Consider the following 22,014-nt stretch of genomic DNA (forward strand, 5'->3'; position numbering starts at 1 on the left):
TTTTACGAAAAAATCAAAATGTTGATGTTTTGATGAACTCTCTAACATTAGTTAATCTCACATCCAAAATAAAATTAACCCCTAATATGATTAATTAGTGCTAATAAATCAGGGGTAAAATAGGTAGTTTGGTAATTATTTTGATAAGGGGTGGTGCGAAGTGATTTCTAGTGACCTTTTTTGTCATCTAACTATATGCCCCAATTAAGTCATATAGGCCCCAATTTAGCCAGGTTAAAGAAGAAAAAGAAGTTAGGAACCAAAGTTCCTCCTTCGAACACCTGAAAGGAGGCAGGGTTCGAACCTGTAATAGCAAGAAATAACTCCTTACAAGGAGTTAAAGGATATAGCCCAAAACCATTGTAATAAACAATCAATTTTTTTTTATTTTTTTTTTGACTTCTTTGTAGCTTGAAAAAAATTTTAAAAAACCAAATTTATGGTATTATTGCGAGGGTAAGTTATAAGAGCCACGTGGAAACATCCGGAGGAGTTATTAGGAAACCATAAACCAATTTCATTCTCACCCTTCACTCTGGATAACTTTCACTTATCCAAAATGATGTTGAAAAATACCTTTTAACTAATAGTAGGTAGAACTTTTTGTTCAAATTGTCATTTTCAGATTGAGAAAGACTATGTTAAAATTAAATTAGCGTAATACCCGAAACCTTTAGTATGCTATTTTTTCCCACTTAGAATGAAAACTTCTTTTTCTTCTTCAAACACCAATTTTATTTTACTTTTTTTCTCTAGCTTTTATATTTCAGCATTGTTATTATTGGGGTATTAATTTATACGAGGGTGTACCACAATTCAGTATAACATGTGATTATGATAGTTCTGCTTTATATGGATTTGGGAATTTTGCACCATTGTAGCTATCTCGTTATATTGATGCAAGAAGATTTACATTAGATCTGTGATATTAATTTGAAGTTAACATATATCGGCACGCGAAAACATCTAACGGAATCAAAGTACAATAATCAGGGCCGGCTAAGTTTGGAATCAAGTTGTCAAACTATTCACCTTTCCAAAATAGTGCCTCATGGGTATGAGAAAAGATTTTTTTTTTACTGGTGGTAGTGCCAAAAGTTCTGTTCAAGACTTCAAGCCAACTAGGTAACAAAGAATTGACCCCAAATATTTTGCCTTTAAATGTTCAAAAGTAAAGCTCAGTGCCTAAGTTGATATGAAATAGTAATAAGATAAGCAAGAAGAGCCTTTTAATTATGCTAAAGAGGGCATCGAATAATCGAATTGATTGTGTCAATGAGAATTTAAATTTTAACTCATTAAATAATTATATTGTCCAAGTAATTGGTCAGAAAACATTTTTAATGTGGTTCATATTTCGAATTTATTTCCACACTAAGGACAGTACCCTCAGAAAAACGTCTCTATACAATGTGGTTCAATAAATTTGTGATATAACTCATGGGGTATGGGCTCTGCAGCTTCTGCAGTACATTATTTGCGAATCTAACTTTGTACCGAAAGTTCATTTTCCCAATTACCATCAAGTTCTTGAACGTGCGTTTCAGATTGCATTTTGCTTAGGTTAATATAATCCCTTTTGTTTATTAGAAAGAAAAAACTGCCAAACCTTTGTTACTGGTTTCCTTTCTCGGTTTCGATCCTGCCCAAGAAAAGGGTGCGCGTGTGCAAATAAAAATAGTGTCGCGTAAAATTTGTATTTTAACAAAAATAATTAAAGACTGAAATTTTAAATACGAAAAAAAATAATAATTTCACTATATTTAATTCCCAATAAAAGTAGGTTTTAGTCTTGTTGTTGGTTGAATTGGTTGGTTTTACATCTTTATCTCAAGTCTTGATCTCTTGTGATTTTTTCTCAAAGGAAACGGGACAATTGTAAGCCAACTTAGCATGGACCACAGCTAGCTAGTGTCTATAAGACGGTTAAGGCTCACATCAGGCAACATTGCTTGCATTACCACATTAAGTTTGCTTCCATTGATGTCTCTATCCTTGTTTTGGCAAATTATTTGGCGTGCACTTCTTTCAAACTATAACACAACAAACCCAAGCTTATCACTCTAAGTTTCTTCACAAAGTCGCCAATTTGTAAAAGAAAGTTTGTTGTTTACCAAAGATGTACAGTACTACAACACGTTCATAGTTTTTCTCTCCTATCTTTTTCTGTCTTTTAAACAGCCATCATCTTTTGTTAATCACTTACCTAAGCCATTTTAGGTGACAACAGATGTCCCGCAAAGACGTATTTGAATTTAGATTTGCAGATGTACCCCAAAAGATTCTCTTTAACGTGCAAGAGCAAGCACACTGGTAAAAAGTTCACCTTGTAACAACACCAGAAAATGGGCTATATAGCCAAAAGTGCACATTTTCTGGGCCAAATGGACAGTTAGGATTCAGCCTGGGTCAAATGGACGGAGAAATCTTTAAAATGAGGAGTTTACGTTACTACCCTTTTGAAACTATCAAAGGGATATCTTCTTCTCGTCTTCTCCGTTTCCTGAAACATAACCAGATCTAAAAAAAGCCAGAGAAAGCTCTCGTTTACCATCACTTCTGCACCTCATCTTTCTCGTTTTCCATCAGCTCCATTACCAAACAAACAAGTATCATCGTCTTCGTCTTTTTTCTACACTGTCTCCAATATTAAAACCAGTAACATCATCATGCACCTCTACCATATCCATATCCTCCACAAATCACCAACACCACCATCGACATCATCAACTTTATCCAACAACTCCATCATAGATACCAGCAACACCACCATCAAAATGGGTTTTCGTAATTTGATTAAATTTCTCAAATTAGGGTTTTATGTTAATTCGATTTCAGAAGATAAGAAATTGGTACTCTGCAATTTCCCAAATTAGGGTGTTACTCTGTTTTTTGTTGAGATTGCAGAGTACTCTGTTTTTTTCCAATTGGTAAGGATGAAGACTATGCTCAAATTGGTAAGTTTCTTGACCTTAATTGTGTTTTGATTTCAAATTCGTTCATCTTAATTAGATGAAACTGGTTTTATCTTGTGCTAGATTTAGTTGAACATACATGGGCGAAAATGGGTTTCATCCTATACTAAATTGGGTTGAATTTGGTTTCACCCATTTTAAACTACCATGCAACTAGTTTTCATCCTATACTAAATTGGGTTGAATTTGCTTTCACCCATTTTAAACTAGGATGAAACCGGTTTCATCTATAGGTAGGATGAATCTATGATTTTTGAATTAGGTATCACTCATTGTAAACAAGGATGAAAATGGGTTTCATCCTATACTAAATTGGGTTGAATTTGGTTTCACCCATTTTAAACTACCATGCAAATGGTTTTCATCCTATACTAAGTTGGTTTGAATTTCCTTTCACCCATTTTAAACTAGGATGAAACCGGCTTCATCTATAGGTAGGATGAATCTATGATTTTTGAATTAAGTATCACTCATTGTAAACAATACTAAACTGGGTTTCATTCTAATGATTAGGATGAAACTGAATTTGGTTCCATCCACATTCACACTAGGATGAAACTGGTTTCATCCCGTTTTAAATTGAGTTAAATTGAAATTTGTTTCCATACAAGCTTAAAATAGGAGGAAACCAATTTCATCCTTTCTTAGATTGAATAAAATTTTGTTTTCATCCATGTTTGAACTTGGATGAAACCAATTTCATCTAATTCAACAGTGGATTGAATTTGGTTGCACCCATGTTTAATCTTAGATGAAACTGGTTTCATCCAGTTTTAGATTGCGTTGAGTTAGGTTTCCCCCATGTTGAAACCAGGATGAAATTGATTTCATCCTATTTTAGATTGGGTTGAGATGGTTTCATCATGTTCAAACTGGTTTATGTATGTTTATATTGCTCATTGTTGTTATGGAGCACTATCTATTGAGTGTTTGAGCTCATGTAATGGTAAACTGGCCCTTTTATCCGTTACTAGGGTTCTTGTTTGCTGGGTTGTTTGTTTGTTGAGATATATGGATACTTACTGTCATTTTTTGAACTACTGTTATCCTTATTATCTACAGCTTGTTTTTGTTTTATGGTTTTGAACTACTGTTATCCTTATTATCTTGCGGAATCCACCCGCGATCCCATCAACCTGTACCCATTTGAAAATCTCAGGCCAACATACTTCTACGCAGCTCATACTTCATTCTTTGTTGCTCCATTATATTCCGTTTCAGCTCAACCTGCACCTGCATGCCTATGCCTGCTATTTCAGCTCCATCTCAACTGCATCTCATTCTCTGCTCATACATTTACCAGCACCTCATTTGAGCCTCATTCTAGCTTCCCAGCATCAACTAGTATCACTATCTCTTCAAAGACATTGAACTCATGGCATCAGTTCCCATTACATCAACTGCAACTCAAACTCACTGCACACCAACTTGCCTTACCACTCTCCAGTTGGTTCAATTCCTAAACATACATCTGATAGTTGCAGGTTCAGCACAACCCAGGCCATTGCATTCAATCCTTGGCAGTTATCCATGCATGCAACTGAACTGCAATATAGAGCTCCACCATTTCAGTGACTGCAATCAAGCAGCAACATCTCATTACGGCAGCAACAACGTCACATCACCAACTGAAGCTGCACATTACAGCATCTCTGCAAGCCAACTCCAGATCTTGCACTTCCAGCTCTAACCCGCGAAACCAATTTTGCTTTATGAGACTACTCTGTTTTACGATAACCATTGCTTCAGGATTACTATGTTCTATGAGATTACCAGTTTTATGAGATTGCCCTGTTTTATGTTACTCTGTTTTATATTGCTAATATTACTCTGTTTTTGCTGAGATTACTCTGTTTTATGTAACTTCATATTTTCTTTTTTGCAGAGATCGAGTTCAATCAGAAGTTGGTGTTGTTGTTATTCATGAAGCAATGGTTATCGTGGAAGTAGGTGGACTGGTGATGACATCATTTGGACTCGATTGTCAACTGAAATGGTTGTAATTATGCGTACGTAGAAGCTCTGAGTAGGTTGTGTTGTGGTAGTTGTTGTGTAAAATGATAAAGCTCTGAGTAGGATCTGTTGTGTAGATTTTTTTTTTTTAATTACCCTGAAACAGACTACTCTGTTTAATATATTAACTCATGAAACAGAGTACTCTTTTTTTTTCTGAGATTGCAGAGTACTCTGTTTTTTTTTTCAACCTTTACTAACCCAACGCAGTAAAGATTTGTAGAAGATATGGACATATATGTCTCTTCAGGTTAATAAATAAAAAAATATTCTGGGTCAAATATCCATTTTAGCTAAATGAACAGTATTTTTCTGTTTTTTGGCTATATAAACAGTATCTAAAGCTAACAATCTATTTCACCCAGGAATTTTCTGTTTTGGTATTTTTGACCAATTTTGTGTAACAATAAACACATTGGTTGGACCTGCGAAGTAATTTATGATAGTCCCTCCAAATGCATGAGTAACAAAATTAGTAATTTGATTTGATTCAAAAGCTTATCAGTTCTAAACAGTTCTACCTCAAAAACTAAGGCTGTGTTTGATAGAAGTTAATTCCATGGAAATAGCGTGTTTTCCATCGTTTGATCAAAAAATTATTTCCATGGAATTGTAAAAAAAACGTGGCCTAAAATATGTTTTGAACTCAATTCCATGGAATTGCATGGAAAATCTTTCCTTGTCTCCCCAGGATACTGATTCCACGGAAACACTTTCCACGAAACTGTTTCCTTTCCCTGCTATCAAACGCAGCCTAAATTGCTAACGTGTCTAATTTCGAAATCTATAATCACAACCGGGTTGATTCCGGTTCATCTAGTCATGGTTGCCGACACCTCTAGTCAAAGGCACCATTACCATTAGAGCACTTGTTGAACCAAACCAGGACCCCAGCAAGAACGGGCTATTTTTGTTCATGTACTAATAAAAGCCCATGGCCCGCAAAGAACAACATTAACCACATCACTAGCTTTTTCTCTTTCAGAAAGAAGAAAAATGGTCGTCACCACTTTTCATCTCTTCCAAGAAGATAAAAACAGAGAAAATGATTTACAGAAGATGGAGTTTGTTAACAGGACCACCTGCAATCATCGGAGGTGTCGCCGCGGCCGTCGTCGTTGCTAGTTTTGTTCTTCCAGTAAGTTTCATCTTCTTCCTCCCCCCCAATATAGAAATAAAAAAACCTACTGCTTAGGGTTTCAGAATTCGGAGATTTGGATGAGATAATCATTGAATTGTGGTTTATATTATAGAATCAATATGCCTAGAGATCTGATTGATGACGGATTTTGCTGAATTTAGTAAATTTTTTTTTTATGTGTTGATAAGATTTTATAATGGATTATAGATTAGATTTTCGTACACAGTAATAAGAAATGATGAAATTATGCCTATGCTTTTCGTCGTGAAAATGATGTTTCACCTGACTGACTAAGGGGAGTTATGTAGGATTAGGATTGTGAAGAAAGTGATGGAAAACTAGTGAGAACTAAAAATAATTATGCTAGGTTGTTGAGATTGAGACTCATTTTTTATCCTGATAGTTGCTATTCTGCTCGATCTCATGGAGGTGATGGTGGAGTAAGAATGTGAAATGGGAGGAAGACAATTGAATTGATAGATACCAAACCTTAGAGACTCCCTCTTTCATCTAGGAAATCGTTTGAGTGATGGGGTTTAGGGGAATGATATGATTTGTAGATGACCATGTCAAAGCTTGGACAGTGAAGTGCGATGGAAAAATTAGGAAGCCACAGGATAAACCCTTAAATTTCCTGACCGGACAAAATATTTATGCTGCATTCTTCTGTCCCAGATTCTAGTGCCGCGATCATTCACTTCTATGTTTCCAATCCTAAATTTGTGCTTGTCTTGTAATTTTCTTTTGTATTTGTGCTTTCTGCTTTAGCTTTAGGAGAATATAACTACCCATTCTTTGGTTGAAAAACTTGAACGTACACTGTTATCAGGGTATGATATTTGACTTTCCTGAGGTACTGATTTTTTTTACTCTAGCTGTCGTCTAATAATAACGATTGGTATTAATCACTTTGAGCATTAAAGTGGCCATTTTCAGCATCCATGTCAGGGAACACATCTGGTCCTAGCCTGTCTATATAACTTTTCCAAATTACTCCTGTTATACGGTTGTAATCGCATTTCTTAGTCCCCAAGATAATGGATTGACTCATATATAAGTTGTATGTGATACTTCAGCTATTTTTGAAGGCTCTTGGAGAGTGTGTATTCTTATGCAGAAGGACTTGAACTTTCAATCGTGTTAATGGAAGTTAGGTTTCTAACCAACTAGTTTATTCCTAGATCCTAAATCGTGTTGCTTAATTTTGATCCATCTAGAACATCTGTTCATTGAGAAGGTGGCTGAATCCACTACTGCTAAGTAGATTTGGCATATCGTAGGATAAAGTCCATTTGGAAGAAGTTTTTGCTTTTTGAAGTATGGAACCAGTATGATTAAAGATCCTGAATTGTTGATTGTTTAATCAATGGATTTGGATTTTGGTGAACCAAATGATGGGTTTTTGGTATGTGTTGATGAGATTCTAATATGATTGATTACTGATAAGTTTTTTTGTAGAAAATGAAAGAAAAATAGTACTATTATGTCTTTGTTTTTCGTTCTGTAATTGATATTTAGGTAGGATTTGGATTGTGAAGAAAGTGATAGAAAATTAGTGAGAACAAAAAAAATGGGTTGTTAGGTTGTTGAGATTGAGACTCATATTTTACCCTGCTAGTTACTAGTCTGCTCGACCTCATGGAGGTGACGGTGGAGTAAGAATGTGAAATGGGAGGTGGACAATTGACAGATAACAAACCTTCTCCCTCTTTCTTCTAGAAAATCGTTAATAACAATGAAAGGATCGGTTTATAACAATGTGAAAATTTGGACAGTGATAGAAATTTAGGAAGTCATGGGATAAGTCCCTCATTTTCCAGATTAGACAGAATATTAATGCTGCACTTTCTGTCCCCAATTCCAGTGCTGCGTCCATCTGGTTTAGTGTAACCATAAAGATACCTTATTCATTCACTTCCATACTTCCAGTCCTCAATTTGTTCTTGTCTTGTAATTTTCTACTTTGTATGTGCTTTCTGCTTTGGAATCTTGGGCGTGTGACGAGCCATTTTCTGCATATTGGTTGAGAAACTTGAACGAAAATGTTACAGGGGCATGATATTTGACTTGCCTTGGGTGCTGTTTTTTTGTAGTCTAGCTGTGGTCTAATAATCACTATTGGTATAGATCACTTCGTTGTCAGGGAACACTACTGTTCCTAGCCTGTCTGTATAACTTTTCCAAACTGCTCCTGGTATATGGTTGTGATCGCATTTCTCTGTCATTGCAGATAATAGATTGACTTATATATAAGATGTATGTGGTACTGAAGCTATTTTTTGAAGTCTCCTGAAGGTTATGGTGTCATCCATCTTTCTGACTAGTCGTCAGGGAGGCATATCGTTACGTAGAAGACTTGTATATGTCACCCACATATGAGCATCTTTATTCTGCATCTATATTGATGACACTCCACCTTTTTTTTTTATATATATATTTACCTATCTTGGAGAACCTAATGTTACTAGAAGATTACGATGAAATGAAAAAAATAAGCGACCAGCGGAAAAAGTAGAAGACAGACACCCAAAGTTGTATGTGGTATTTAAGCTGTAGCTCTCAGTTCGCTGCCTGCTAAAATTGTAGCATGGTTTGTCTTTGGCATTATAGACGTAGATAAGTAGATTTTAGTATATTCGGAAAGACTTTCTATACTTAGATAAGTAGATTTTAGTATAAACAAAATACTTGTATGATACATGGATCTTTTCATTAATGGTCTAATGGATATATTAAACCGGCCACAACAGGATCATTTAAAACTTCTCCAATTCACGATTTCGCATATCACATATGTATCTCAGTAAAACTTAAACTCTTCCCATTAATCTTCTAGAAGTTATCGAGAAGATTAATGGGAAGAGATTCATGGGGGATTTGAGAACTCACCATATGTATCAAGATGTAAAAAATCTAATTTCTAGGTTTCAATCGATAGCTTTTGGATTTGTAACCGAACCTGCAATGGGGCTGCACATGACCTAGCTCACTGGGTTAAGACTAATGCTACCCACATGGTCTGGTCAGTCCCACCAGTTTGGCTTCTCCCTGCTCTTTGCGGTGATTATAGGGAGGACAATAACAATGTAATGTAATCCTGGTTCTCTTTTGTTTATAAAAAAAAAGAAGGTAAAACTTAAACTCAATTATATGTGGTACATGAGCTAATAATTTTTAAGTCTCTTGAAAGTTATTGCGCATTTACTGTTCTGGTTAGTCATAGGGAATGCATTTTTAAGAAGGAAATCATTCCTTTCAGAAGGATGCCACGGGATAGGACATCTATGCTGCATTCTTCTGTCCCATATTCCAGTGCCTCAACCATCTGGTTTAGTGCAACCATAAACATGTCTCATTCATTCACTTCTATCTCCAGTCCTCAATTTGTGCAGCTTTGGAATTAGGAGAATATTACTAGCCATTTTCTACATATTGGTTGAGAAACTTGAAGAACAATGTTACCTGGGCATGATATTTGACTTGCTGAGATGCTGATTTTTTCACTCTAGCTGTAGTCTAATAGTAACTATTGGTATAAATCACTTTGAGCATATAACTGGCCATTTTCAGCATCCATATCAGAGAGCACCAGTGTTCCTAGCCTGTCTATATAACTTTCCCAAACTACTTCTGTTATTCTAGTTGTGTCTATGATAACTATTGAATCTCTGACTTAAGCTGTGGCTCTCTGTTTGCTTCCTACTAAATTGTAGCGTGGTTAGTCTTTGGCATTGTGGATGTAGATAAGTAGATATTATTATAAACAAAAACACTTTTTAGACGTGGATAACTAGATTCTAGTATAAACAAAATACTTTTATGATACATTGATCTTTTCATTAATGAATATATTAAACCGGCCACAATTTAGAACTTCTACAATAGCTTATGACAATGCAAAAGCTTATGAAGTATGTAATTTTAACAGCTTTCCTGTAACAGTTTCGGAGGAGGTTAATCTAACAGATTCGGTCATCGAAACTACTTCTCATTCTGAGTTGGTAACAGATGAGACTGAATCAATATGGTTAACAACCTCTGCTCTCTATCAGTATACATTTCTATTTTCAAAAAAAAAAAAATATATGTAACTCGGTAAAACTTAAGTCAGTAAGTGTTTCTTGAGCTGATATTTTGAAGTATTTTCCCAAACTACTCCTGTTATTTTAGTTGTGCTCTACTGATAACTATTGAATCTATGACGTTATCAAACTCAAACTTACCTGTCTTCCTCTTTTGTGAACATTTCTATTTTCAAAAAAAAAATATATGTAACTCGGTAAAACTCAAGTCAGTATGTGTTTCTTGAGCTGATTTTTGAAGTATTTTCCCAAACTACTCCTGTTATTTTAGTTGTGCTCTACTGATAACTATTGAATCTATGACGTTATCAAACTCAAACTTACCTGTCTTCCTCTTTTGTGATTTGCAGAATCCATTTGTCAAGGATCAGAAGAAACAAGATTCGTCATCCTCCAAGTAGATGCAAAGTCGAGAGATGAGATGATATTAGGGAGCAAGAGAGATTCAGCATTTTCAATGTTTTCTTAGCTTGTTGTATTTGGCCCGTGGACCTTAGTTGAAATAAATAACTTACTGGGATGTAACTGGATCAGCAGAACACCACTCAAAACCATTCCATTATATTTATGGCTGTAAAATCTCTTTTCTTTTCCGTATCTCAGTCACGGCTCTTTCATTCTGACGAGAAATTTTGGTGTGGTATGTTTACACTGCAGAATACTCGATCAAAAAAGCTCATGATTCTTTCTTGTTAACAGATTGCAAACGGGAAGTGGAACTTCTGTGGCAGCAAAAACCAAACTAGTTGGAGCTAGAGACAGTGGGCTAGCAGAGGAGTTCGCATCATCTCTGCATCAGAAGAGACTAGATAAGCCAAAAAATAGGTCGATCAAGGGTAACAAAAAATATCCTGAAAAAGCAGGTCGGTAATGGTGACCCCCGAGAATTTCAGCTGCACACGTGATTCTGGCCCAAAAAAAAAACTTATGTCGGGCAGTAGAAGTTAACTAACTAGAGAAATATCATCCTCAATTTCTTTGCTTAATTCAGTACATACACATACACCCATTTTTGATCTTCTTTTACCTATTTAAACCGCAGCGATATTCAGCTCTCAATACCAACTCAAAAACTCAAAAGAAAGAAGAAAAATCTCAGCACATTTCAAGTAACTTACAATGGCAACAATCAGTTTTGCAAAGAGTGCTGCAGTAATGAACATCTCCGGTTCATTCCCTCAAACCTCGTCAGTATCATCTGGCAAAGTCTCTAGAGTTAGCTTCGCCTCAAATTTCAATGTTAGTAAAAAACTTCATCCTCTAATTGTTCCACACATTCTTGATTCCTGACTTCTCAATTTCTCATATACTAATTGTTTGACTTTTATTTTTTTTTGATTGCAGGAAAGAAACATAGCAGCTAGACAAATGAAGTGCAGAGCAGAACCTTCAGCAGCTGGTTCAGCAGCGGACAAAATAGACGAGGGCATTGCAAAAGCAACAGAATTGTCTGATGATGCAAAAGCAAAAGCCACAAGAGATTTCGATGAAGCCAGTGCGAAAAAAACCGAATTAGAAGCCGATGCTAAAGCTGAAGCGGAGAAAGTTAAAGCCGGTTTAGTAGATGCAGGAGAGAAAGCCAAAGAAAATGTGGACGGTGCATTTGAAGCTGCTAAAGATAAAGCAGAAGCCATCAAAGATGCAGTTCTTGGCAAAGAATGAAAAAATAGATGATACTCTGCTTGTGTAATAATAGCCTTTTTATTCAATTGACAACTTCAAATAAGTCTTGCAACATTGAAATCTAAAGAGTTCAGGTGCAAACAATTGTATGAAATCCTAAAGTCATTTGCCGAAAACATAAAAGATTTGACCTACACATAACCCTCTCTTCTCACTGTTCAACTAAAACAACTTGAACATGGTCTGAATTTTTGCTCCTCAAGCCTGTGAACTGTTAGCTGCTGCAACAGACTTGTTGTACTCTTCCAATTCCTTCTTGTATGCTTCCATGGCCTCTGCAGCTTGATCATTCCATATCTTCTTATCTTCTTCAGCCATTTCCTTCCATTTCACTGAAATCAATGCATTGATAGTTGCATTGCTGATCCCTTCCCTGTCCTGGACCAAGTTCTTCCTTGCCTCTTTGCTGCATTGCCAAAATCAAAACCTTCAGAAACCCCAATTCACATATGGCACAACATCTAAATCAAAACTAGGAAGTTCGAAAAACGAAATTCACCTGAATAGAAGGAATGAGGAAGCAGGCCTCTTTGGCTTGTTAGGGTCAACTACACTGTTTTCACCCTTCAGCTTCTTTTTCTTCTGCTGGGTCTCCTTTGTTTTCTGCAATTACAGACTGCATTAGACCACAATTCCACAGCACTTCACAAATTTCGATAAGCGAATGAATGCACAAACAAACCTTGATTATGTTTTCAGTTTTCTCCTTCTTCTTAAGCATCTGCAAAGCTTCCTGCTTATGAATTTTCATCTGTTCATCCTCTTCCAACCTCAAAATTTCAGCTTCTTCTGCCTTCTTCTGATTGTAAAGCTCCATTTCATGAAGGTGCTCCTCCTTTTGTTTCTTCACAATATCTTCATAAGGCTTCTTCTGCTCCTCACTCATTTTCTTCCATTCCTCTCCTGCAATCTTAGACACCTCCACAACATTCTTGTTATCAGCATGATTAGCCCTCACTTCTTTAGAGAACAAGAAGAATGCGGTCAATGGCCTTTTCGGCTTCAATGGATCCTGCTCCTTCCTGCAAATCCACACAAACAACAAGAGTTAAAATCAATTCAATTCGAATCGAAAAATACTCGCAAAATGCACATTACAACCAATGCAGCAATGCTTACTTCTTTTTCTTGCCATCCTTGACTTCTGCTGCACCTTCTTGCTTGAACTGCAGATACTGTTCAAGCAATTCCATTGCAGTTTTCTGTTTCTGATCCTCTTCAAGGAGCTTCATCGCCTCGTTCTCGCGCTTCTCTTTGCCAACAATCTGCAAATAAGCTTCTCTATCAGCTTGGTATTTCTCTTCATATGGCTTTTTCTCTTCTTCAGTCACATTCTTCCATTTGGATCCTAAGATGTTTGATATTTCTTTGAATTCAGCATCTGGGTTCTCTTTTTTAACCTCAGCCCATTGATCTTTGCACCATAAAACATAAGCAGATGATGGTTTCTTCATCTCTGGGTTCTTCTTCTTCTTTTTCTTGTTCTTTTCATTCTTTTCTGCTTCTTTCTCTCTTAGAGATTGAACCAATGGAAGACTCTGCACACAAAGAAGATCCCCAAATCAATCAAAACCCAGATTCGGAAATCTAAGATCAGGAAATCAAAACCCTTAATTCAGAAATTAAAATCAATTAGTCAAACCCTAAATCTAGATGAAATCAAAGATCAATAAATCGAAACCCTGAATCAAAACTCTATTTCAGCGATTCAAGATCAATAAACGAAAACCCTTTATCTAGAAATCAAAACCCATAATCAGAAACTCTATTTCATCAATTCTAGATCAAGAAATGGAAACCCTTTATCAAAAATTTATGAACCCTAAATTTAAAAACCAGGGATGAAGAGCATACCACAGTAGGATTAAATTCCTTCAATTTCTGCAACTTCTTCAACTCAACTTGAAGTTTCTGCTGTTCTTTCCCTTTAATCTCCAACTCCTCTTCTTTCAGTTTCAACATCTCATCACGATCTTTCAAGATCTCTTCAGTTTTCTCCTTTTCCAGCTTCATCTGATCAAACTTTGCTTTCAATATTTCCAACTCTTTCTCAAATGATTTCTCAGTACTACTCTTAACTTTTGAAGAAGCTTTCTTGATTTTCTTTCCTGAAAGCAAAAGGGTTTCTTCATTTTCTTTACCAAGAACAGATCCTGATAATGGTGAAGAAGCAATTCCTGCTAAGATATTAGCTTCGTTATCAGATACTTTCTTTGGTTTCAAAGCTTTCTTACTTGCTACTTTCTTCTTTGATTTAGCGACATTGATGTTCGTTTCAGTGAAGGTTTCTACTGCTGTTTCCGCCATTAGAGAGAGATTGAAGGTCTAGAGGGATTAAGAGAGAGATGATTAGGGTTTGTTTTGGCAAAGGAATGAATGTGATGTGAGGAGAAAAAGGTTTAACTTTACTCTGGTTTTATAGAAATCTAATCATAACGGATAGAAATTTTGAAATTCAAATTGATTTGAATATTTTTTTACCGTTGAGTTGTGGTGATGACGAGGAGGTGGAGATTTTCTCTCATTAAACCCATTCTTCCCCGATTTGCTGGTCAAATAATTTTTTTGAAAATTGATGAAAAATGGCATATATGTCCCCGTGGCATATGACTTCGACACCCTCGGTTATAAGGGTAATTTAGTCATTTAAAGGAGAATAAATGTCAACTGTGGGGTTTTCTTTGCTGAAATGGATCCGAGTATTGAGGTGGACTTTCCTTCTCAGCAGTGTCGATATCTGTCAACTTTACTAGTGTACTTGTTCAATGCGGATTTAGGGCAACTCATATGGTATGGAGTTAAAAACATCCATAAATTAGAGAATATTCATATATATGGATCCCCAGTATTTAGTAGAGACAAGACCCATCATGGGGACAAAAAAAAAATGATAATCCATACGGCCACACTCTTCGTCCGGATTCCATAAAAAGAAAAACTAATCAAGCTGAGTTTTGGTGGGTCTCCGATCTGAAATTTGCAACGATATAAAAAAGTCACAAATGACACAAAAAGTGTTGCTATGCTTTAGCAACACATATATCAATTGCTACATGAAACATTCAAAATGATAAAACCCTCATCCGGTCACTGAGTGGCCTGATAAGAAAAAGTATATTTGTAGCATCCGATCACTTTGTGACCGGATTGGAGAAAAAAGAAAATACATCCGGACATTCAATGCCTGGATGGGGTATCCGGTCATCCCGTGATCGGATGGACCCTCTACATCAAGCCCCTCAAATCCGTGGAGTTCCTAATGGAGTTGATGGCTTTGTGGACTTATAAAAACACCATAGTAGCATTTTTGGGTCCATATCTAGTGGATCATCCATGACTTACAGATGATTTTACTTCCCATAGGAGTTTCCCTTACCACCATCCGGTCCAATCCATCAAAATGTCCAGTTTTAACTTTTAAAAGAAACTTCAGATTTCTAGCAGCACGAACTTAAAATTTCGTAGTAGTATTACTTATAATCCGTGGCTTGGGTTAAAAGTGGGAAGAAAAATTATTTGGGAATTTTTTTTACTATTTTAGTGATTGGTGTGGAAAGGAACTTTTTTTTTTATAAGAGAAAATATATTAAACCACTAAGCAAACTTTACATCATTCAGATTACAAACATTTTCAAAGATAATTCACTTTGCTACCTATGTTCCAACTTATAGAGTCTACATAATCAATACCAAACTTGTTTAAACATTTAGCTAACCTATCTGCAATGAAATTACATTCCCTCTTGATGTAGTAAAAAGAAGAAGAAGCAAAAGAATTGGTAATGCTTAAAGCTTTAAGAAGAAAAGCTTTACATTTCAAATTGACATCAAAATTCTTCCTCTTCATTCCATTTATCACACTGAGGTTGTCATTTAAGAAGATGATATTGTCTATTCCGCTTTCTTTTGCCCATCTTGCAGCTTCTCTGCACGCTCTTGCTTCTGCTTCTCCTGGAGTAAGACATCTCCCTGATCCCCCGCAAAGTTATGAATAACACCATCGCAATCAGTTAGAACCATATCAAAAGCATAGTTCTTAGTTTTCTTATCAAAAGAAGCATCAAACCAGATATAATTGGAATCAATAGAACACTGGGAATTATGAGTTTTACAACCAGGGTGGTTACATTCAGAAATAGTTCTAGTTTTATTGTTATTTGGTCTCTGCTCTCCTTTTCTAGAGATATCATTCATATAAAATTTAATGTCTTTCCTCATGTTGTTTATCAGCTCAATAGGGTTAGGTTTAATTCTATCAAAACTAACTCTACATCTATATTTCCAGATCAGCCAAAGGATATAAGCATAAAGGTTTTTATTATCTTTATCTTTTAACCACATGACACACCAGTTTTTGAAACCCATGTTCTTTCCTTTATAAAAAACCTGAACACATGACATACCTCTCCAAACTGCTTCCGAAAAAGTACATTCAAGGAATAGATGGTCAGTAGTTTCACTTACAATTTTATCACACGGCACACAATGAGTATCAATGGGAATGTGTCTCCCTAACCTATCCTTAACAGGCAAACAATCACTAAGGGATTTCCATAAAAACATTTGACCCTAGGGATCACATTAAGTTTCCAAATATCTATCCAATCCACCTTAACCTCTAGATGATTCTTATTGCACAGATAGTTGTAAGCAGACTTAACTGTTACTTCTCCATCTTGTGTTCCTAACCATTTAATTGTGTTCAAATCATCTATGCTACCTGGTTCAATCAAGTTTATTTCCTTAACTGTTTCTTCATCAAACAGATTACTTAACAAATTATTCTTCCATTTTCTTTGAGGACAGATCAAATTAGACACCTTTTCATACAAGTTATTTATATTACCATTTTTTGGATTAGGTATTTTCCCATTTGGAAGCCATTTATCAACCCAAATATTAATTTGCTTTCCATTTCCTATTTCCCAGGTATGGTTACTCTTAATGATTTCTAGACCTTTGCATATACTAGTCCAGACCCAAGACTTAACTGTTTTTTTCCTATATCTTAAAGGTTCAGTTTTTTTTAAAATATTTATATTTAAGAATTCTACTCCACAGTTTATCAGGGTTTTTAATGAGTCTCCAAGCTAGTCTGGTAAGGAGAGCTTGATTGAACTTATGAGGATTCCTAATGCCTAACCCTCCACTAATCTTACTAGTACACATTGAGTCCCAAGCTTTAATATAAATTCCTTTATTATTCTTAGTTTTTTTCCACCAAAAATCTCTTTGGAGAGCATCAATTCTATCTAAAATTTTCTTAGGAAGAGAGAAACACATCATCTGGTATAAGGGCATAGCACTAGTTACAGATTCTATAAGAACTGTTATTCCTGATTGAGTGAGGAATTTAGCCTTCCATCATTGAACTCTATTGTAAACCTTATCTAACATATGCTAGTAGTTAAATGACTTAGCTCTATTGGAAAATAAGGGAGTACCTAGGTAGGTGTCATTTTTTGTAATTCTATTCACTTTAAAAATCCTAGACAAAAGCTTACAATGTTTGTTCTGGACATTTTTACTAAAGTAAATTCCTGATTTTTGATAATTTATTAGTTGACCTGATGAGTCACTAAAATTTTTCAATATATCTAACAGATTATGAGCCTGAGTAATATTAGCAGAGGAGAAAATGAATGAGTCGTCCGTAAAAAATAAATGAGAAACAGATGGGCTATTATTTGTAAACTTGATTCCACTAATTTTACCAATATTCTCAGTATGCAATAGTAATTTGGACAAAGCTTCCATACATATTATAAAAATGGCAGGGGACAGAGGGTCACCCTGTCTAATTCCCCTAGATGGAGAGAAGGACTTACCTGGTGTACCATTGACTAACACAGAATATGTAACAGTAGAGATGCAAGCATAAATTAAATCAAAAAATTCAGACGAGAATCCTAGTAAAGTTAAGACATTTATAATGAAATTCCATTCTAATCTATCAAAGGCTTTTGAAAGGTCTAACTTAATGGCCATATATCCACTTTTTCGTTTGCTAGTTTTCATGGTATGCAAAATTTCATGAGCCACTATTATGTTATCAGTAATCTGCCTTTTAGGTATAAAATTTGATTGATTATGTGAGATTAAACTGTTCAACAATGGCTTAATCATATTAGCTAAAATTTTGGCAACTATTTTATATAAATCATTGCTAAGACTAATTGGTCTAAATTCATTTGGAGTTTTTGGCAAATTATTCTTAGGTATCAGAGAGATGAAAGTATGATTAATATCTTTTTTGAAATCTTTTTCTATAAACACTTTTTGAACCCAGTCTATAATTTCATGTTTTAAGTCATTCCAGTGGTTTTGATAGAAACCAGGAGGAATCCATCAGGCCCTGGAGCTCCCCAAACATTCATACTAAAAAGAGCTTCCCTAATTTCTTCTTCATCCGGGATTTTACACAAAGCAATATTTTCAGTTGCGTTAATCTTAGGTTGAATTATTCTACTGAATATAAGGTCTATTTGCTTATCATTTGTCTTGTAGATATTCTTAAAATGTTTAGTTATTAGATCATTCAGGTTTTCCAGACCTTATATCCATAACCCACTATCATCTCTTAGACCAAAAATACTATTTATCCTTTTCCTTTCAGAAGCATACTGATGAAAGAATTTAGTATTATGGTCATGTTCTTTTATCCATTTTTCTTTAACATGCTGACTCCAATACATCCTTTCAATGGTATACCAGGAATTCAGTACATCATGAAGAGATTCTAACCTATTCTTAGTGTCGAAATTATAAGGTTTCCTATTTTCAGTTTCTATGCTATTTAGCACATTAGTAATGTTCCTAAAAATGTTTCCAAATTCTTTTTTATTCCATATTCTGAAGTTACTTTCTAAGTTTTTAAGAATGTCATTGATATCTGACTTTCTTTCTTTACTAGTTTCTAAAAAATTCTCCACTAAACTGTTATACGTTTCATGCTCGTGCCAGCACCTCATATATCTGTATGGTCTATTATTTTTCTCTAACTTAGGAAAAATATCAAGCATGATTGGAGAGTGATCAGGTAATACTCTCGTAAGATGTTTAGTACAGGATTGAGGAAAAAGTTCAAGCCATTTATGGTTAACTAGAGTCCTATCAATTCTTTCTTGAATATCCTCATTTCCAATTCTCGTATTTGTCCATGTAAAAGGTAAGCCTGTAAATTTCAAATCTATTAATCCTATTTTTTTAATACAACTATACACATAGGTCATACTACTTGTATTAGTGTTATTACCTCCTTCTTTCTCATCTTTATGCAGTATAAAATTCATATCACCTATCAAAGCCCAAGGACTATTTAGATCACTAAAACTATATATGAAATCCCATTTCTTAGTTCTAATTTTTCTATCTAATGAGCCATATATAAAGGTGATGTTAACAGTAATATTATCCTTAATGATATGGAAGTTAAAAACATTTTCCAAAAAAAAGATGAGTTTAGAAGAAACTCCCTGATTCCAAGCTACTGCAAAACCTCCAGATCTACCAATTGATGGAATGATAAACCAATCTTTCATCTTCATTTTACTAAAAACTTTCTCTACAACATTTATTTTGACTTTAGTTTCAGATAGAAAAATCAAATATGGTTTATAGGTTTTGCTCATATGATTCAAATGGTCTTGTTTTAAGCTTGCTCTAATACCCTGGAGATTCCAGGATAAAACCTTAAAGTCATACCCATATTGATTATCTTCCATGACCATATAACAGAATAACATTCTTTTATAATAAGGGAAAAAACCATTTAGAGTGCATCTCAAAAACATACAAATAATAGGAGCATACTCACACAAAAAGTAATTCCAAATCTTGAATCCTAAAATCATCATGCAACAACTACTTTTATTGAATCTAAACATTAAGTAGAGTATTAACACCTTAGAGAAAAAATAATAAGGCCTAACATATTTATTTAAGCAGTTTTTAAAAATAATATCAGAAAACAAATTGTGTTTTAGGTTTACCTCATCAACTATGTTGCAATCCATAGGGTATGTGCTGTCAGCTGAAGCTTCAGTAGTTACCATCTCATCAATTGCTTAGTTGTTCTTTTCAGCCTCAATTATACTCCAGCAAAGAGCATTTTCCTCATCATTACAGACAATCTCCTCAATATCTTCTTTGTTTAGAGAACTTTGGTTTGAAAAGTGAACCAGTGCTTCGCCAAATCCTCTAATGTTTCTTGCATCATTTAGAACCTCTTCAGCAATTTGAACTGGAGTGTTGTTTTGATCATTCTCCACCATCTGCCAGTTCTTACCCAAATCTTCACTAGGCTCATTGATTACTAAACTCTTCCTTCTACCCATTACTGCATACTGACTTAAAAGTCTAAACCAGTCAGCTTTCTTTTTCTTCTGCTTCTCCTCTTTATAGTTGCTACCTTCATCAATCATTGGAGCTTTCCCTTTAAGAGCCCTCCTTATCTTCTCAGCATTTTGATCATTCTCCTCAGGCTCTTTTCCTCTTTCTAGAACTGCAGTATTTCCTCTTCTTGCATTTATCATTCCTTCTCCAATGATTTCAACATTTGTACTTCTTAAATTTTCAGTATCCTCTTCATTAAAAGAATAATCATTGTCAATCCTTCTTCTTTTGATGCCTCTGGTTTGATAATCCACTTTGTCAAATTCACTGTCATAAATCTGGAGGCTAGCAGCTGTTGTTTCTAGTGACTTCATTCTGCCACCATTTGAAGCTTCCTGATGTTGGAATTCCTCATGAACACTCTCTGCATCCTCAACCTCTTTATTATATACATAAACTTTAGGGAAGTTTCTCTTGTAAGCAATGATTCTTGGTCTACACTTCTCTTCAGAATGGTCGCCATCTACAAACCAGCACTTCCTACATGTACCATGTGGAATCACCATGAAGAAAATCCTAGTTTTGATTGTTTTTATGTCCATTGCCTCAAGAATGACTATTTCACTTGATAAACAAGAGTCTTCTTAAGATCAGTAAGAACATGAGCTTGGTATTCCCCTTATGAGTTTAGAGGACCAATAAGAGTGAAAACCCTTCCTACTTTTTCAGCAACTTGTTTAGCCACATAACCCTTCTCCATCGAATCACCTCTAAGCTCAAATTTGATCCAGAAATCTTGAGAATCAAAGTCAATATCCTCAATTCTAGTTTCACTAGTCCACATGCGCATAGTTAGTAGTTTCCCATGAAATCTATTTGGGATGGAGTAAATAGCTGCAGCAAAGTCACTTGCATTAGATAATCTGATGATAAATTTTTTTGGGTTTGCTGTCTTCTTGATGATAAGTCTTCCTGTTGGAGACCAAGCCATATTGAGTGCATAATCCATTTCACCAATTGTAAGACCTCTTGGATCATCACCTTTATTAATTTCCTTGAAAAACTTGACTATCACCCTTAGAAAATACCTTTTTCAATTGCCTTAGCAACATCTCTGAGGAACTCCACATAGTATCTGGCAGAGTGTGACAGAGGTTGAGTTTGATCCTAAAGAACATCATTAAGATGATCAATGTAATTTCTAGCTGGAACATCAGACATTTTACAAAAACTAGAAAGAACAAATGCTGAAGAATGTTTATAATAAGTGTTTTGATGTTTTGCAAAAGTTGTTTTTTATCTGTTTTTTTGTTTGAAAGATATGAGACTAAGGAAACTGGTATGAGGGTTTATAAAGGCTATTCTGCAAGTGTTAGAGCATAGCTCGGTCGACCTCGCATGCGTTGATATCTCAAGCATGTTTGTAAATATTAGTGATCAAAACTATAAGTCTTGATTTCTAGCCTACATAGCTAAGTCTCGGACTAGGATATAAAAGTGTAGTTGATCTCAAGGACTTCATGGCGATTCATCATACAACGACGAAGATCTATACAAGGAACCGTGGAACTTCATCAACAAAAAGGTATGTGGATACTTGAACTTATCTATCACTCAAAAGTCTATCTATTCTATCTCCTACTTCTTATGAGATAAAATTCGTATGCTATATAGACTAGATCATACACATTTGACATTTCGAGTTGAGCATTCATTGCTTATCTTTTATCTCGAAATCGTGTGTTGGTAAAGCGTTTCGCTTTGATCAAGTTTATCTTCACCTAGT

General features: G+C 35.2%; 2 protein-coding genes across 3 annotated transcripts; one reads left to right on the top strand and one right to left on the bottom strand.

The window, feature by feature from the left end:
* Positions 1 to 5,607: 5,607 nt before the first annotated feature.
* LOC113322181 lies at positions 5,608 to 11,975 on the top strand. 2 transcript variants are annotated; one of them, XM_026570222.1, is made up of 5 exons: positions 5,611 to 6,126; positions 10,562 to 10,784; positions 10,911 to 11,074; positions 11,254 to 11,450; positions 11,556 to 11,975. In XM_026570222.1, the coding sequence occupies exons 4-5, from the start codon at positions 11,331 to 11,333 to the stop codon at positions 11,871 to 11,873; spliced, it is 438 nt and encodes a 145-aa protein (XP_026426007.1). In that variant the 5' UTR covers positions 5,611 to 6,126; positions 10,562 to 10,784; positions 10,911 to 11,074; positions 11,254 to 11,330; the 3' UTR covers positions 11,874 to 11,975. The 2 variants fall into 2 exon arrangements, with proteins under 2 accessions (XP_026426006.1, XP_026426007.1); XM_026570221.1 differs by having other exon boundaries at positions 5,608 to 6,126; positions 10,911 to 11,450.
* On the bottom strand, positions 11,897 to 14,290 carry LOC113322180 (high mobility group B protein 6-like). The gene is made up of 5 exons (XM_026570220.1): positions 13,749 to 14,290; positions 13,014 to 13,432; positions 12,577 to 12,916; positions 12,394 to 12,497; positions 11,897 to 12,300 (listed from the first exon to the last, which is right to left on the bottom strand). The coding sequence occupies exons 1-5, from the start codon at positions 14,199 to 14,201 to the stop codon at positions 12,093 to 12,095; spliced, it is 1,524 nt and encodes a 507-aa protein (XP_026426005.1). The 5' UTR covers positions 14,202 to 14,290; the 3' UTR covers positions 11,897 to 12,092.
* Between the last annotated feature and the right edge of the window lie 7,724 nt (positions 14,291 to 22,014).

Source organism: Papaver somniferum, chromosome 11, assembly GCF_003573695.1.
Source record: "Papaver somniferum cultivar HN1 chromosome 11, ASM357369v1, whole genome shotgun sequence".
Classification (NCBI taxonomy): Eukaryota; Viridiplantae; Streptophyta; class Magnoliopsida; order Ranunculales; family Papaveraceae; genus Papaver; species Papaver somniferum.

Excerpts from the sequence above, each read along its gene's own strand:
- LOC113322181 (XM_026570221.1), top strand. The coding sequence starts at position 11,331 with ATGGCAACAATCAGTTTTGCAAAGAGTGCTGCAGTAATGAACATCTCC. Across the intron at positions 11,451-11,555 it reads GCTTCGCCTCAAATTTCAAT|GAAAGAAACATAGCAGCTAG; the intron begins GTTAGTAAAAAA and ends TTTTGATTGCAG.
- LOC113322180 (XM_026570220.1), bottom strand. The coding sequence starts at position 14,201 with ATGGCGGAAACAGCAGTAGAAACCTTCACTGAAACGAACATCAATGTC. Across the intron at positions 13,433-13,748 it reads AGGAATTTAATCCTACTGTG|AGTCTTCCATTGGTTCAATC; the intron begins GTATGCTCTTCA and ends CTTTGTGTGCAG. Across the intron at positions 12,498-12,576 it reads AAACTGAAAACATAATCAAG|AAAACAAAGGAGACCCAGCA; the intron begins GTTTGTTTGTGC and ends CTGTAATTGCAG.